Source organism: Saccopteryx bilineata, chromosome 1 (assembly GCF_036850765.1).
Source record: "Saccopteryx bilineata isolate mSacBil1 chromosome 1, mSacBil1_pri_phased_curated, whole genome shotgun sequence".
Taxonomy (NCBI): domain Eukaryota; kingdom Metazoa; phylum Chordata; class Mammalia; order Chiroptera; family Emballonuridae; genus Saccopteryx; species Saccopteryx bilineata.
In genome coordinates this window covers 233,567,901-233,584,506 of record NC_089490.1, presented here as the reverse complement: position 1 = coordinate 233,584,506, position 16,606 = coordinate 233,567,901, and the positions used below count along the sequence as shown (strand labels likewise).

Sequence of the window (16,606 nt, the reverse complement as noted above, 5' to 3'; positions counted from 1 at the left end):
TTATTAATTATTGTCTTATTTTCCATATGGACAACTGTAAACCTACTTTTGCCCACTCCTGTATATTGACTGGGTGAATAGCACTTATTTAATTAGCCGTGTACAAAGGTGCCTAGATTAAACACACACACACACACACACACACAGACACACATGCATGCACACGTGCGTGTGTGTGCCTTCATGGACAAAGAGAGACTGAAGGCTACATTAGTATAAAAACCAAGTGATTTCTAAAATGGAAAAATATATGCACAGCAAATATAACTGCCTTCTATTTACTACAGAGCAACCAATACATTCAAAGTATAATAGTGTAACTGAACAGAACATTTCTCATAAGTCAACAGCAAAGAAGTTGTTGAGTGACTGTTTGATGGCTTCAAGGTTTAAATCATCACTCAGGCACCAGAGGAAACGGACGTGGCTAAATGGCGGACAAACGAAAAGGTCACAGAACCCCCCTATCTCCTAACAAGGTCTTGCTCATTTCAGAAATGGATATATGGGTATAAAAGGTATTTGGAAACTTCTATGTGCACTTTTCATAATAAATTGCAAATAGTCCCCAAATATATGTTTAAATGTTTTAGGAAAATATTTTCACTCCCTAACTTGCTGGATAAGCATTTCTCCAGAAAACGGAGACAGACACCTAGGTTATTTCTGGACTAAAATTGCTAGCAAACATTAGTGATTATATCTTTATATAAATAACACAGATATTTGAAAACTACATTTAGGCTCTGTTCAGCATCTGTCTAGGATACAATATTAATTTGCACAATGAAAGGTAAAACTCTTTCAGCAAGCACTAAATATTACCAAATAACATATGAAAAGGAAGCAAACTCATAGGACAATGTAAAAACGCATGCAGACGTTTAGTCCATTTCCATGGACAGTAGATATTACTAATATAAACAATTAAAATACCTCTTTATTTCTTGGGGCCTGTCCCTTCTTTTCAGTTTGATAATGAGGGATGACCTTTTGATATTTAAAGCAACCGATATGCTTTTCCCTAGAGATAGAAGAAAGCTGTCTGATTTTTTTTAAAGAATGTTTAATTACGGAAGTTTAATATTTGCAAAAACTCCATTGCAAATAATTCATTGCAGGTATAGATAAGAATGCATGGTCCATCGACACGGTGATCAATCTCACTTGCTATTGTAGAAATGCAAGAGCGGCCCAGGTTTTCAGGATAATTTCTTCCTCAACCTAAGCAAGGTTCAGATGGGTTGCACTGTGGCCTGGGCATGAAATTGCATTAAGATTGGGGACCTAATTAACCTCTGTGGGTTTCCTCTAATTCTCAGCTGTGGCATGTGCATACATATGGAAGAGAGAAGCCGTCTTCCTCCTGAATCCAGCTTCTTTGCAAATAAAGGAGAATCAATGGAGCTTGTGGCCAAAGCCTGACTCAGAGCTCTAGGACACGTCACGGTGAGCCCAAAAATAACTCTCTGAACATGAAAATAGAAAAAATTAAACCGTTTTCGACACACTGAATGTCTACCAGGAAGCATGGCAGGAAAACAGGCCACTGGGGACAGCTGAGTGGTCAAAGGAAAGCGGTCAAAGGAGCCTCCCTCCCAGTCCTCCCAAGGTGATAAATCTGTCCTTAGTATTTTCTAGATTTTTTTTTTTTTGCCTTGGGCGGAAACCAAATGTTGCAGCATCTTACTGTTAAACTCTTAACGCAACAGGATTTAGTCCTGATGGTCTTTTAGTCCCTTTATTTTTTCTTATAAATAACCTAAGACTTTCCACTGCTAACTCTCCCCCTAAAAAATTCTGTCCTCTGTGATATGAAATTTTATATATAGATATACATATAATATTACATATATAAAAGAATGTGAATTAAAATTCTTTTTGTTTGGAGAATTTTAGGACACCTTCTGCGATTAAACAAAGACAGCCTCTGGTTTGGAAGGACTTTGGGATGTCATATAAGGCCCTTAAACTAGTAATGTGACAAAGAACTTCTTAAGAATCTAAAGAGCCCATGAGAGAATTTTTTACTTGTAAATGAAACAGAAATTATGAAGGAATGGCTGAAATAACAGAATTTCCTGGAAAATATTTTATGTTGGTTTTTTTAAAACATTTTTTAAAAAATGTGTGTAGAGGTGTGAAGAGAACAGTACGATATCCTAGTTCCATCATTAAAGAAATGCATTTTCTGAAGGCTGCTTCCTAGATGATATCACCCAAATGAAAGGGAACCAATCAGTATCTTGTTTGACCTGCCAGCACCAGAGGCCATTGCACTCAGTGCAGCTGAATGCTTATTACAATTCTGGTTTGGACATCTAAAAGCAACAGTGGGATTGATGAAAGAGGGCTTTATGAAATGGCCAAGTCTTTGGAAGCTCCTGCACCATTCAAATAAGGTGTCTCAGCCCATCACCTGTAACTTTCATCAGTTACAGTAGTTTAAAAAAATGTAAAGTCATTATATTGCCCTGAAACGATGAGTAACTTCTGACCAAATAGAGGTTTCCATTGTGATCTAATGAAATGAATAACTAATAAAAATATATTAATTATTTTTGGAATCATGACTATTAGGAACACCCAACACTAGCATTCTTTTTCTAGTCTTTTGTTTTCAGATAAGTAGGGTCTGAGGATGTTAAGAATGCAGCATATAATTAAGTACAAAGAAAAAGAGCATGGCCAAATTACCTATAAATGACCTTTAGAAGAGTTAAGCTCATCATTTTCAAGAATCCTTCCAGGAAATATATTTAACACTTAACGTTCATCAAGAGGCAAACGTCTAGCAGTAATGTGAAAATTATCAGACCATACATCTTTTGATACTTGTCTGTCTTATCTTACTATCTTCTTTATTTTATTGCTGACATTATTAGTATTAGGGACTAACTACTACACTCCACAGTGCCATTTGTTGAGTGTAACAATACATAACACTGTTTCTTCTAGGGCCCTGGTTGGCAAACTGCGGCTCATGAGCCACATGGCTCTTTTGCCCGTTGAGTGTGGCTCTTCCAAAAAATACCACGTGTGGGCGCAACCTCAATAAGGAATGTACTACCTATATAGTTTAAAAAAATTGGCTCTCAAAAAAAATTTCAATTGTTGTACTGTTGATATTTGGTTCTGTTGACTAATGAGTTTGCCGACCACTGGTCTAGGGGAAAGAATGTGTGTTTGAAATCCCATTGTCCCCCACTCCGACATTTTACAACACATTAATTAATGTATATCTGAAATCTCAGATTCTTGAGGAAATAAATATACTTAGTGTTCATTCATTTCAAGAATTGTTTGCTAAGCCTCCAATTTCCACCAGGCAATGTGTTTGACTCTGTGGACAGACATTTGAATGACACAGTCACTATCCTCTAAGAGTTGACAATCCAGTCAACAAGGAAAATGACATGAAGCCACACAAAATAACAAACACACTTGGTCTGACTCTACAGTAAATCACTGTGCTTCCAATTCCCATGTATTTTCCTCTGTGCTGATGATGTCTGCTTAAAGGCTTTGTTATCTGCAGGTTTTGTTTTCCAACTCTTAGTTGCTCAGACAATAAAAGCAACTTCACTTAGCTGAAAACCTGACCTCCATCTACTAATCTAATGACCTTGAAAGCCAGTTATTACCGTTGAAACTGTGAAATACATGATAATCCCTCAATTAACCAAGATGAACCTGAAATATTCTGGTTCATTTAATTTACTGGATAACCAAGTTGAGTTAAGAAACCTTTTGGTTGAATACTTCCTGAACATATATTAGTGTATTTTTCTGCCCTAATAAATACACTAAAATAAAAAAAATAGAATTTATTTCCCTCGCAACAGTTAGGGCAAGAGCTCTGCATCTTTATGACATCTTGCATCAACATTATTCGGTAGCTGACAGATCTCAATTGACCCCACAGACCATTGTTTGTTTGGGGGTCACCTTTTTTAGCATCATAGAATTTTAGGGCTGAAAGAGACATTAGGAAATCACTTAGTTTGAAAATCCTGATTTTAGGCTTGAAAAATATAACAGTGCAATGAAGTAAATTTGCCTTAGGCCACCCAGTTAGTGGCAAAACCTGCACTGAGACTCAGGGGAGGGGAATCTCCTACAAACTGCCTTCCGCATAGACCCATTTCATGCCATTCGCTTCCTGATCAAAACCAAGAGCACAGTTTGTTTATTTTTGGTTGCTTCTCAGCTGTAGAGAATTTTCCAGGTTTTGGTATTAACGGCTGTTTTGAAAAGAGTGTGAATTTGCGTATTACCTTTTGAAAATCAAGGTACTGTACTTCTTACAGCTTGGGTAGTAAACTGAGCAATCAAAGCGGCTGTTCCTCAGTGCCATCTGTGTGCCGAGCACCGAGGCACATGAAGTCAGCTCTGAGCTGGATTGTTAACGTTGTCTGATTGCCCTTGCTGTGTGGTGTCAGGTCAGATACTTAGCAATAGTTGAATGTAGTTTATTTTCCTGTGGTATAATATTTAGAGCATTCAAGAGCATGTTAAGTAAAATGAATGCATACACAGTGTCTACATAAATGTAAATTTATTCATAATCAAGAGCAGAATATTTTCTATGGCATTTATCAAAGCAAATATCCTTATATAGGTATTGCTATAAAATGGAGAGTGTGTTTAAAACAAATAGGGACAATCTCATGTTTATATTCAGTTATTTTCAGATGTGCTATTAAACTTAAAAAAGATTATATTTCATCAAAAACAAAACAAAACAAAAAAAAAGAAACCTACTGAGTATAAATTCCACAGTAATATCAAGGTCTTTTAAAAGACCTTTGTATAAAAGTGCTATTTTGCATGAAAAAAAAATTGCTATTGTCTGACTAAAGAAACCTCTAACCTATTTGATTCTGGGGTTTTAGTAAGTAAATGGTATTTTGAGATAGAAGTGTAATGTAAACCAGAACATAATAATAATCAAGACTATCTGGGGGTCACTGAAATCCTCAATTAAAAAATAAAACCCAAATTTTCACACTGTGCATTGTTTTTCAAATGAACCCAAGCTCCATGGAGGGAAATAACCTTATTAATCCAAGCATTTTAGAAAGAGCCCTCAATGATTATGACATTCTATAAATAATAAAAAAGAAAATAATTTCTGATAACTCTCAATTAGACTTGGGAAAACTGACAGACTCAGATTTTTTCTATCATTTTGCATATAGACAATAAATGTAGTAGAACATAACTCACATTTAGGATGTGAAGTGAGGTTTCAGTGTAACTAGTGATACATGAGATCTTTGTTTTGTTTTGTTTTTGATCTTTAAGTGAGGGAGGGAGAGAAGATGGGACAAAGGGGAAGGGAGCAGCGAGGTTCCGGAAGGGGACAGAGAAAGTGGTAACACTGAAGTGAACTTACCCCCAGCTTGATAAGGTACGTGGTGCCAGGCAGAAGAAACCTTAGTGTGTGGTCCTGGAAAAGCTCTGTGCTGTTATAGACGACGTCCCACATGGTGAAATCATGCACGTGATCTGATATGTACAATACATAGCGCTGCAGAATCCCATTCACTTCTCTAGGCTGTTTCCACCTAGGAATGGAAAAAATAGAGCATTATTATCATCTATTCAAGCCAAGCCTGAAAGGCTCATGGTTTTTATAGGATGCGTATGAACTTAGATTTATGCCACAGTAAAAATACACAGTGAAAGCTCAAAAGTGATTGACTTTAAAAAGAAAAAAAATAACTAGTTATCAAGTGCCTATTCTGAATGGTATACAGAAAGTAAAACCTACTGTCGGTTCTCTAGTTATATATCATTTTAATTAGCTAATAAGACAGAACTGTGAGTGCTTGATTTTGAACTTCAGTCATTAAACAAAAATCAAGGGAAGTCGAACATCTGAGCACTTCAGAGAAATGGGAGGGAGAGAGGGTAACAGCTGTCTTGAAAAGGGTGGTGCTCTCACAGTTAATATGCAACTACTGGATACAGAGAAGTCTTCGGTTGAAAGGGATGACATGGTGACATGACACTTCCCAAATGAGGTGACACATGGCCTCGATGCATGACTGTGGACCTCATGGATGGGCTGCATTTGGTAAGAAAAGTAGAACCTACTGCACATGCGGGTTACAGTGCGTCAGTGAGAATGAACAGGGGACGCCATGGAAGAGACAAAAGATGTTGGTATATGGAGAAATGCCTAAGGCAGTAGGACATCCTTTGGGGTATATATAGTGTGATTGGCTTTGGGCAACAAGGAAAGCCAATGCAAGACTTTAGATTTGGAACAATGGGGTATGAATAATGTATTTTGAGTTTGAATGAATATCATAATTTATGTAGTCCAAACTCTTCTTTCATAGATGAAAACAGAGACTAAGAGAGATGAATGTAAACAAATATGAACCGGTGATAAGAGAGGTTTGATTCACACTGCAATATACCTTGTACCTCTTGTATTAGGAAATGAATTTTAAAAATCACCTATATCAAAAATAGTCTGAACTGGCCTCCATGTGTAAGTTTCTTTGTGACTTCAACTGCAAAGGAATGAGAAGGTCCTGGCTTATCCTCATAAGGAAAATGTGTCTTTATACATGCTAATTCCAAATTATTACAAACAACGCCTCACATACAGAAAGCTCTAGGCAGTCACTGAAGTGGTCAGTTTTCCCCTTACTGAGTTTGCACAGAGTCTGCGTACAGATGTAGCTCAGCCTGATTGCATAAAGACAAAATGGAAATTAAGTTGGCAAGTGATAATCAAAGGTTCCCAGAACCACTGAACTAATCACTCCTATGCATTTAATCACAATAAAATTAATTCTATGTCACAAACCCTTCCCTTGATTGAACTCACTGGGATTCTTGTGTGAGCCCCTGTATGACAAGAAACAAGATTTCCACTTACTGTACATATATAGTTCTAGGATCCAGGATGGTCAGAATTGGGGGATCCACTTGTACTGGGGGCAGCTGTGCTGTGTACAGTACGACCAGGGAGCTGTTGGTACATCCCATGTGTGTGCAAGCACTGAGCAAAAACAGGTGGGGTGTAAATACCGCTAAATCTGGGGAGGGGGGGATGCAAAACAAGAATTCATTTACAATCGTATTTTTTATCCCAGAAATCACACCTCTCCTCTACATTCCCACTTCTTAGACCAGTTACAGTAAAGCTTAAAATCAGAATTAATTGCCATCAAAATCAGTAGCAATAAAATAGTGTCTGTTTCATCCCTTAAATATGCTATGGTTATTTTTAAAGAGACAAGTGTCAAACTCTCAGTTTAACTTTTTCATTTTAACAATTTGACTGTTTTTCTTGAATGTCCCTGACCAGGTACATAGGTTTCTGAGTTTAGAGTTAGTTCAACAGCTCTGTTTAAAAAAATAATAATAAATGAGATGTTTAAATTATTTTTAAAGCATATTTGAAGGTAACAGGAGTTGCTTTTGAAATTCAGATGCATAGCTTGTAACAATGACTCTGAGCTTGCCATTCCTTTTGGCTGAATTCCTTTCTTCTCTCCACCTGACCAGCTATTATTTGACCTTCAAGCTGTCTAGGCTCAATGCAAATGCCTGTTTCTTTCTTAAGATGTCCCTAACATAGCCTTCTGTGACCTTTGGCACCAGGTGGAGCTATTATCCTCTCCTTTCCCTGCCAAGGTCTCTGCCCGTCCCTACTTTAACACTGCACTTACAATACCAGCATCATGATTTGTTGACATGACTACGGATTGCCACTCATCAGAGTGAACGCCTTAAGGGAAGGAGTGGTGTCAGATTCACTTTGCATTCTCAGTATCTAGCACAAGGCCAGGCACAGTGTGTGTTTTGAATAAAAGTGTTAGAATAAACCAATCTGTAATCTACTGATTCAATTCTGAAATAGCCTCAATCCATCCTTTGCAAAGGGATTGATCATTCTGTGGGATGAATCCAAGCAAAGCTCTGTCAACTTTACCAAAATCTAAGTGTCAGTCATATTTTTGTACTTGCCTGAATGCTTAGACATAATTCCCAAACATTAATGCTTCATTAAAAAGAAAAAGAAGCCCTGGCCAGTTGGCTCAGCGGTAGAGCGTCGGCCTGGCGTGCGGGGGACCCAGGTTCGATTCCCGGCCAGGGCACATAGGAGAAGCGCCCATTTGCTTCTCCACCCCCCCCCCCTCTCCTTCCTCTCTGTCTCTCTCTTCCCCTCCTGCAGCCAAGGCTCCACTGGAGCAAAGATGCCCCGGGCGCTGGGGATGGCTCCTTGGCCTCTGCGCCAGGCGCTAGAGTGGCTCTGGTCCCGGCAGAGCGACGCCCCGGAGGGGCAGAGCATTGCCCCCTGATGGGCAGAGCATCGCCCCTGGTGGGCGTGCCTGGTGGATCCCGGTTGGGCGCATGCGGGAGTCTGTCTGTCTCCATTTCCAGCTTCAGAAAAATACAAAAAAAAAAATACAATAAAAAAAAAAAGAAAAAAAAAAGAAAAAGAGATAGAAGTATGCCAAAATATTAACAGTGAGTTCTCTCAGAGTGAGGGCACAGAGATGACTTCATTTTTTTATAACATATATTTTCAAATTTTCTATGCTATACATGGATAGCATAGATGGCAAAATGACAGCCATAGCTTATCAATATTGATGTATTTTTTAAGAAAATGTATGCCCAAGACCTAGCTAACACCTTTATACACCTCTTCTGTCATACTTCTTTCGTCAATGACTTCAGCATTGGCTCAGTTTTCTTTTCAATCATAATCCCTTTTTTTGGCAACTCTAACATCCTTAGTTATGACTCATCCCCAAATCTGGCTTCACTTGAACTTCCTCAGTGTAATGCCCTTCATCTTGACTGTGTCTTCTTCTTCTTTTTTTTTTTAATCATTCAGTTTAGTTATACCCGCTGCTCAATCATCTCTGGAATCAGTCCCAAGACTCTTAATTTAAAATCTACCTATCTGACCACAGACTGGTGACCTCCCACCTCTTCCATTTGTCACATCAGTGCAATCGTGCTTTTGCGACTGCGCATGCCCATTCTCTTATTTGCAGAGTGTTCACAGCATTTACATTTTCTCTGCTATGACCTCTGATCATTCATTCCAAAGCCCTGCTCTCCAGATCTCTGGAGTTCTTTACCTCCCCAGTGTCAGACGTGACAGACACATTGACAAACGTACTCAAAAGTCCACTGTAATTCTAGGTGTTCCGACTTGACCTGGACCCCCTACACACCTCAGCAGTACCTGTCTCATTCCCTGGTTTCTTCCTTCATCGTACTGATTTTCTTTTTTCCTTTCAAAGTTTGGCCAATTCTCTGGAGGAACTGAGTAGGGGTTCAAATGGAAGCCCTTGAGTCTAGCACTGTCTGAACCCCTATATTGTTGGGTATCTGTGCCGTGGAGGTCAAGATAACATGGTTCTTTCCTTCTGCTCTTCTCTGTCCCTGACTCCAGGTCTTTCCCTCATTTAATTCCCCTCTACACTTCCTACTATTAAATTATAAAGTCAGAATTTACCACAGAAAATAGGCACTATAAATGAAACAGCATGTGGCCAGTCAGAAAGCAGAAAAAAAAGCAAGAATACCCTTTTCTGGACAGAGCCATTAGGGGAGTGGACAGAATTAGGGGGTCAGATTTCATGTTGAGGAGAAACAGAAAGTGCATGGCTGCTCCCCTCCTCCACCTCCAATTTCCCAGATTGATGAATAAAAAAAGAAGGAAGGAGGCAGAAATGTGCAGGGTCTGGAGAGGAGGGGACCTGATGCCTGTTTCCAAAGTAGAGTCTGGGCAGCGGACAGACCCCAGCAGAAGAAAGGACTTGGAGTTTGAAAGCAATCAGGGCCACAGAAAACACTGTGAAAACTTCAGCTGCCCAAGTGGGATACAGACACATGAAGGGATGTACTGGATCAGTGGAGGGGATCTCAGTAGGGATCCCTGTGCATAGAGGTCAAAGCATCATGGATGACCACATTCCTAATGCCAAAAAACCTGAGACCCTAAATGCTTTCACACCTTCAGGAGAAGGGAGGGATCCCCTGAGAGTGACCGTGGGGAGTGACGTCAGATGCTACATTGAGTCATAGAAATAAAGATATAGAGATACAGGTATATGTCTTATTGACTGGGATTTATAAATGCTTCATGCTGAACCTGTACTTTATTCATGCTTGTAATAATCATTCAGCCAACATTTTCAAACCTATGCAGAATTAAAATTTCTTCCCATTGGGTTAAGATAAATTAATTCACACATACAAAAAGAAATCATTCTGTTTGGTTTGGGAAACCTGATGCCTTTGCTACAATGGGAATTGAGGATTTTCTTTGGATTTCAACATTTGAAAACTATACCCTCAATCGTACAAAGAAAACCAGTCTGATTAAACAGTTTTTTTGACTCCCAAGTCATTTTTATGCCGGTGCTGTCCACTCTGAAGTGGATTATTCTTCATGTATTTCCATAAGAAGATGAAGTGTCACTTGTGTGCTTTGAATAATGAGACATGAAAAAAAAAAAAAAAAGAAGAAGGGGAAAGAAGCTCAGATAATAACGTTAGAGGAAGCCGCACAGGTGGCTGGACAGGACACCCATGGTGAAATGGGAGGAGATGGTGAGGGAAAGAGAGGAGACAATTAGACAAGAAAAAAGGAGGTTGCAGCAGGTGGGGGAAAGGGCAGTCACATTAAAAAAAAACAGTTGAAATGGGAGATTAAAAAAAATAATTTGAAAAAGGGAAAAAGTGGGTACCAATTTCGAATTTAAAGCCATGAGGAATATAACAATAACTCTCTTCCTCCTTGCCTCACTGCAACTGATTCGGTAATACGTCTCCCACAGATGTGATCAGGTCCTCCAAGGGCAATGTAATGGATCAATGGATTCAAGCAATTGCAGGTGTGTACACAGATCTGCATGGCCTCTATGAAGGGTGGGGGACCCTGGAAACAGAAGGCCGTTCTTTGTCAGAGCCCTTTCCCCACACCACCTGTTTTCCATTTGCTTGGTTGCATCATTTGCATGAGATCAAACACAGAGAGTTGTGGACAGGGAGGAACAGATCGCTCTAATAAGCATTAGGAATGGATCCACAGGCATTATCCTGAGACGTGTTACTGGGAAATGCACCCCAGTGCATGAAAACCTCACCGATTACTGTCAAGCCAACTATAATTTACAATACTGGCCATGAATTATATGCTATTTTACGATTGATTTCATGCTGTTGTTCAGAGAATTTCATTGATCTCAATTTACAAAATGAACCAATAAGTAGGCAATGATTTTCTTTTTAACTCGCGGCGTAAACTGAGGAATTTATATCTTCGTATCAGTGTCTCCCGTTAGAAAATTACAAAGTGGGTCTTGCTCGTTTATTACCTAATGCATGTTATCAAGTTGTTTTTCTAACAACTTCCAAATAGAAAAACTGAGCTTCTTCCTGATTTTCTTCTCTCCTTTCTGGGCCTCCTTCCCACGAATCATCACCTGGATGTTTAAAAATGCTGGAACTACCTCGGTCACTCCTGACCACTTCTCCTCTGTCATTAGGCATTCCAACTCCAGAGCCACTTCTACGTTAAGCTTCAGTGAGAACACAACTTAGGCGGTCGAACTAAGAGGTGGTGTGTTATCCACAGACGTCCGGGGTGCAATGAGCTATGCTGGAAGGCATGTGGGATGTCAGGTTGCATTCGTCCCTGCCACTGAGTATGTAGCCTTTGCTTCACAATGACTTGCTCAGCCTTCCAGGTCCAGGACAACTCAGACCCTGACCTTATAACTAATAAGCACATAGGCTTTCTTTAGCCTGAACATCACTACTCCTCTGCTCTTTGCAGAAACCTTAATTGGCAGCATGCTTCTCTTCAACCAGGTGAGTGATTACTGTAACCGTCATCCAGTTCTGTCCTTTGAAACTAATCATTTTGCCCTGGTAAGTACTCACACATGGAACTGCAGCCCATTTGCATCACTAAACGTAACAAGTTTTCCATTTGTGCTCACGATGTTTCCTTCCCCATTAGAGAAATCCACCTACATCTCTTTCACCAAAACCCTGTTCAAAGTTTATATTTTTCATGGAGCACTTCCTAATTCTCCGTGCATAGTTTGCATTCTGTTTAGCTGTTTCAGATGCCTTGAACAAAAAAACTAACGAACAAACAAACAACAATCACCATTGTGAGAGTCCTTGAGGAGGAGTGGGGGGGGCATGGGAGAAGAGAAGAATTAGCAAAGACTTGGGTTCTAGTTTTATCTTGATTTGGGTTAATATAAATCAATCACTGAAGTTTTAGGCTTCAGTTTCTCCTTTTGTCCAATTATTTGTCACATCTCTACCTGTAACTGCTGTGAAGATAAAATAAGGGAGGCGTCAAAACATTCTATAAAGGCGAACGCCTTACACAGGTGAGAAAGAATGACTGGAAGCCATTATCGCACCAGCAGAGGCTGATGCCTCTGTTCAGAAGTCACTCCCACTCATTAATGCTTCTAAATACTGTGAACAATTAAAATATACTTTATCATGTCATTACCCAAAGCCCAGGACATTTTCTTGCAGCTAAATCCAAAACATACGATTGAATTCTCGTGAAAGAAAGCATATTGACTTCACTTAGTTTACACATTTAGAAATAGCTTTTTTTTTTTTTTGTCATGTATTTATTTATTCACTCGACAAATATTTGTTGGGCATCTGTTATGTATCTTAGATGCCAAGTTAGAGCGGATAACAAGATGTATACCAGATAATCTCATCATGCCTTTTCAATTATACATCGCTCCGGGTTACGGCTTGCAATGCTGCGCTTTACCTGATGTAGGTAGTTCGTACATACCAATGATTCTAAGCCACTTTAATTTATATTGCTTATGATATAAAATGGTAAATGATTTGAGAAGACTACTGTACACAATTACCAATTAAGGTGCATTTCCTAGGATGGGGACTGAACTACTACTTAAAAAAGAGTTTATGGAAGAGCTCAAGTTTCACTGATTAACAACAAATTACAGTGAGGACATTATTAGCATCAAACTACTTACAGACACAAAACTGAAGATAACATATTAGCATTAATGTGTTCCTGTTAGCTCCTCAAAGGCTCCCATTGTCAAGAATTCTGTAGATGCTGAATTTAAGAAACACCTACTCAAAAGTTTGTGGAAGTTCAGTTTACAAAGGTATGTAGCTTTAGGAAAAAAACACTTATTTGATTTATACTTTGAAAACCAGGCTCATTCACAGCAGTGAATCAGTGAAGGGGGAAACCTCTTAAAATTATCTATATAGTCTATTTGACATCCAAAGCTCCAACCTAATAGAATTTATGGCTTGTTTCCTTCTTGATGTTTGCATAATAGAGCTACACAAGTGGCAGAAAGTGACTTTCTAATCTTCCCACATGAAATAGATATTCAAATATTTGCAAATTTGGTAGTATTTCCCTAGGAGTTGCTAGACTGGTATATATTCCCACAATAGAGCGGAAAGAAATGTAGAGAGAGCAATACAAGAATATCATCTTTGCAAAATAGCCTTTTTAAGTTGGTATATAGAAAACAAACTTCTCTAAACGCTATTTGAAAATTTTTTTTTTTTTTTTTACTCAAACGCTTTTTCTACCATTCTAGGTTTGAATGTAACTGGGAAGTGTAGGAAACATGGGGATGAGATTTTTAATCAACAAGCAGGAAGCCTTTGTCTAAGCCTTAAATCATTCACCAACACTCTTCTGAAGTTTCCCACTTGGTAAAACAACTATTTTACGTTTCAATACATACCAACATGTTGGTTGTGATCACATGGAATTTAATTACATCACTGATATAAATGTTAAAATCAACTGATCAATTTTTACAAACTTTCATATAATGAATTAAGTGGCACCTCTCAGAGGCACTGCACAAATTATGTGCTTATGAGCCCTGCAATGGTCTTTGTAGCTATGCACTCTAGAGAAGTGGGAAGCAAATATTGACCCAATGGATGGGAAGCACTTGGACACATATCACTTCTCTGTTACCAATCAATTCAGGTCGGGCTGTCAGTCTCAGACAAATTACTCTGTCTCAAATATCCCTCTGAATACCACTGGGTTTTCTGGAAAGTTCTCCATATCTCACTTCCTCATAAATGAAAAAGAAAAAGATTCTTCCAATTCTTCATTTTGAAAACAACTTTTACTGTTTTTCTACATGTCTTTAGGATAGAATGTGAAAGATACAGTTCCTACACTCAAGGCACTCACAATCTAGTGAAAAAGACAACCAAGTCAACCAACAATTCTAGTAGATTATGCTAAATAATATGAGTGATGGGGACATAGAGAGGAGAACTGAAGACTACACAGGTACTACAGCACCAGCTTAGTCTTTACTCAAACACTAAAATAGTGCCCCAGCCCTGGAATACACAATTACGATTTTTGAATAATGTAGAAGTTAATGAATGAAAGAACCACAAATCAGCATTCTTGAAAATATTTTGTTTTAATATTCTTTAGACATCATTCCCCAAAAGGATCGAACAAACAAATACATGTTTAATTTTTACTACCTTGGTACATAATTGCATACAATCATTGCAAAGAATACCTATTGTTATGGCTGAAGATACCCCTACAAAATTCATATGTTGAAACTCTAACCCCCCAAAAACTTCAGAATGTGACTGCATTTGGAGATAGGGTTTTTAAAGAGGCGATTAAGTTAAAATGAGGCCTTTACTGTAGATCCTAATTCAATTTGTCCTTTTAAGAACAAATTCCAGTGTCCTTATAAGAAGAGGAAAGTTGGACACACAAAGACACCAGGGATGTACATTCAGAGAGGGAAGACATGTGAGGATGTAGCCAGAAGGTGGCCATCTGCAAGCCAAGGAGAAAGGCCTCAGGAGGAAGCAAACTTGCTGACACCTTGATCTTGGATTTCTAGACTCCAAGATGGTGAGAAAATAAATCCCTGTTACTTACACCACCCAGCCTGATATTTTTTTCATGGCAGCTCTAGCAAACTAGCATTTCTGTGAGTGGATTAAACATATATATTATTCTTTCATGCCCATAGTTAATTGAAATAAGGAAGATATGAGGTCATGCAGTAGAAAAATCATAAAAAAAATCCCTGTTTACATGCAAAACTTTTCATTACTGACTTTGAAGAAATGGCCCCTCTCAATACCACACTCTGAAGACCTATAACTTCCTGCTTTATCTCCTCAGTTTATGAGCGCACAGTGTTAGGCAATTCCCATTTAAAATCAGTAGGCTTGCTTTGAACTTAAAACACTAAAGCTAACATTTGAGCGAGACATTTTAATTGACGTGTTGTCTTTAACAATACACTGATGATGTGATGAAGATATAAATGTTGTATTAATATTTTGACACTAGTGAATATTACAATGTCGTAGAATTAATTTATAGTTATTGAGTTGAGATTCGTCATTTGCGAGTCAGCAAATTATTAGAGCCCCCAAATTCTAGTACTAGCCATATCATTAGTCAATTTCTTGACTACAGGCAAATCAATTAAGTTTTCTGAATCTCTATTTCTTTATCTGCCAAATGGAAAAATATTGTTTAACTATTTTACATCATTGTGTAATTTAAAGGGTCACAGGAGCTGATATATGTAAAAATATTTTAAAAGTGTAAGTTATCAAGAAAAAATCAGGAAATATTTATCTGTTCTTGGGGTTAAGAAAAATCCAAGTTTTTCTAAGGAAGAAACTATGAAGAAAAGTATTATAGATTTGAATAAACATTAATACAAAAATAATAGAGGAATATTCTAAACATTCATCTATTTTGAAAAGGAATTCATGCACTAACATATGAGTGTTTCAAACACAAGAGAAAATAAATCAAGAAAAGATTCAATTTTTAGAAAATAGATACAATTTCAGGGAAATTCTCAAAAGAGCACAGGTAGACATCAGAGACAGATGATTTGTGAGGATATGGGTTTATAAATAGCATTCATAAAATAAATATGGAAGGTGGAGGCTTTATTGGGAGTAAGGGTCTAATCTTCGTAAACTTCACAGATGAGATAAATGGGATTGGTACCCAAGCTTATACTAATTTCCATGGAAGTTGCAGTTTTCTATCTACTTTTCTTCTAGAACCCAGATCCTGCCTCTTTGACTCCAGAGCTGTACATATGATCCAAGATGGAGCCATCAGCGCCCTTCCTCAGTACTTTTCAATCAGTAGCTGGGAAGTCTCCCAGCCCCACAGGCATGAATATGGAGAGGCTGCTGACTATGCCCTCCAACCACGGAGAAAGCCCAGGTTACAGCGGAGAATGGATACCATGTCAAACAAAGAGACAAACAAAAGAATCCCAAACATGAAAGAGTTGGATTTCTATCACTTCCAATAGAAACACTCAGGACCAATGAATCTATTTACTTTATAAAACCAAGAATGAGTAACAAGCACTGCTTCTGAACCATTCATTTTTTTTCCATGTATAAACATCAAATCTCTTGTAAAAGACATTTACAGTTTAAGATAGCTATCTAGTATTTCAGTGAATGAAAAAACAAGAAGCAAACTTTCCTGGGCATGACTTTTTTTTTTTTTTTTTTTTGTATTGTATCTATAACA

The 16,606-nt window shown here is 38.2% G+C and overlaps 1 protein-coding gene across 1 annotated transcript in view; it reads right to left on the bottom strand.

The window, feature by feature from the left end:
• The window catches only part of USH2A (usherin), a 545,087-nt gene that overhangs the window by 247,034 nt on the left and 281,447 nt on the right, over nt 1-16,606 (bottom strand). The window contains exons 33-34 of the mRNA XM_066238179.1: nt 6,899-7,058; nt 5,399-5,570 (exon numbers count right to left, since the gene is read on the bottom strand). Coding sequence (XP_066094276.1) covers nt 5,399-5,570; nt 6,899-7,058 — 332 coding nt within the window. The remainder of the gene's footprint in view (nt 1-5,398; nt 5,571-6,898; nt 7,059-16,606) is intronic.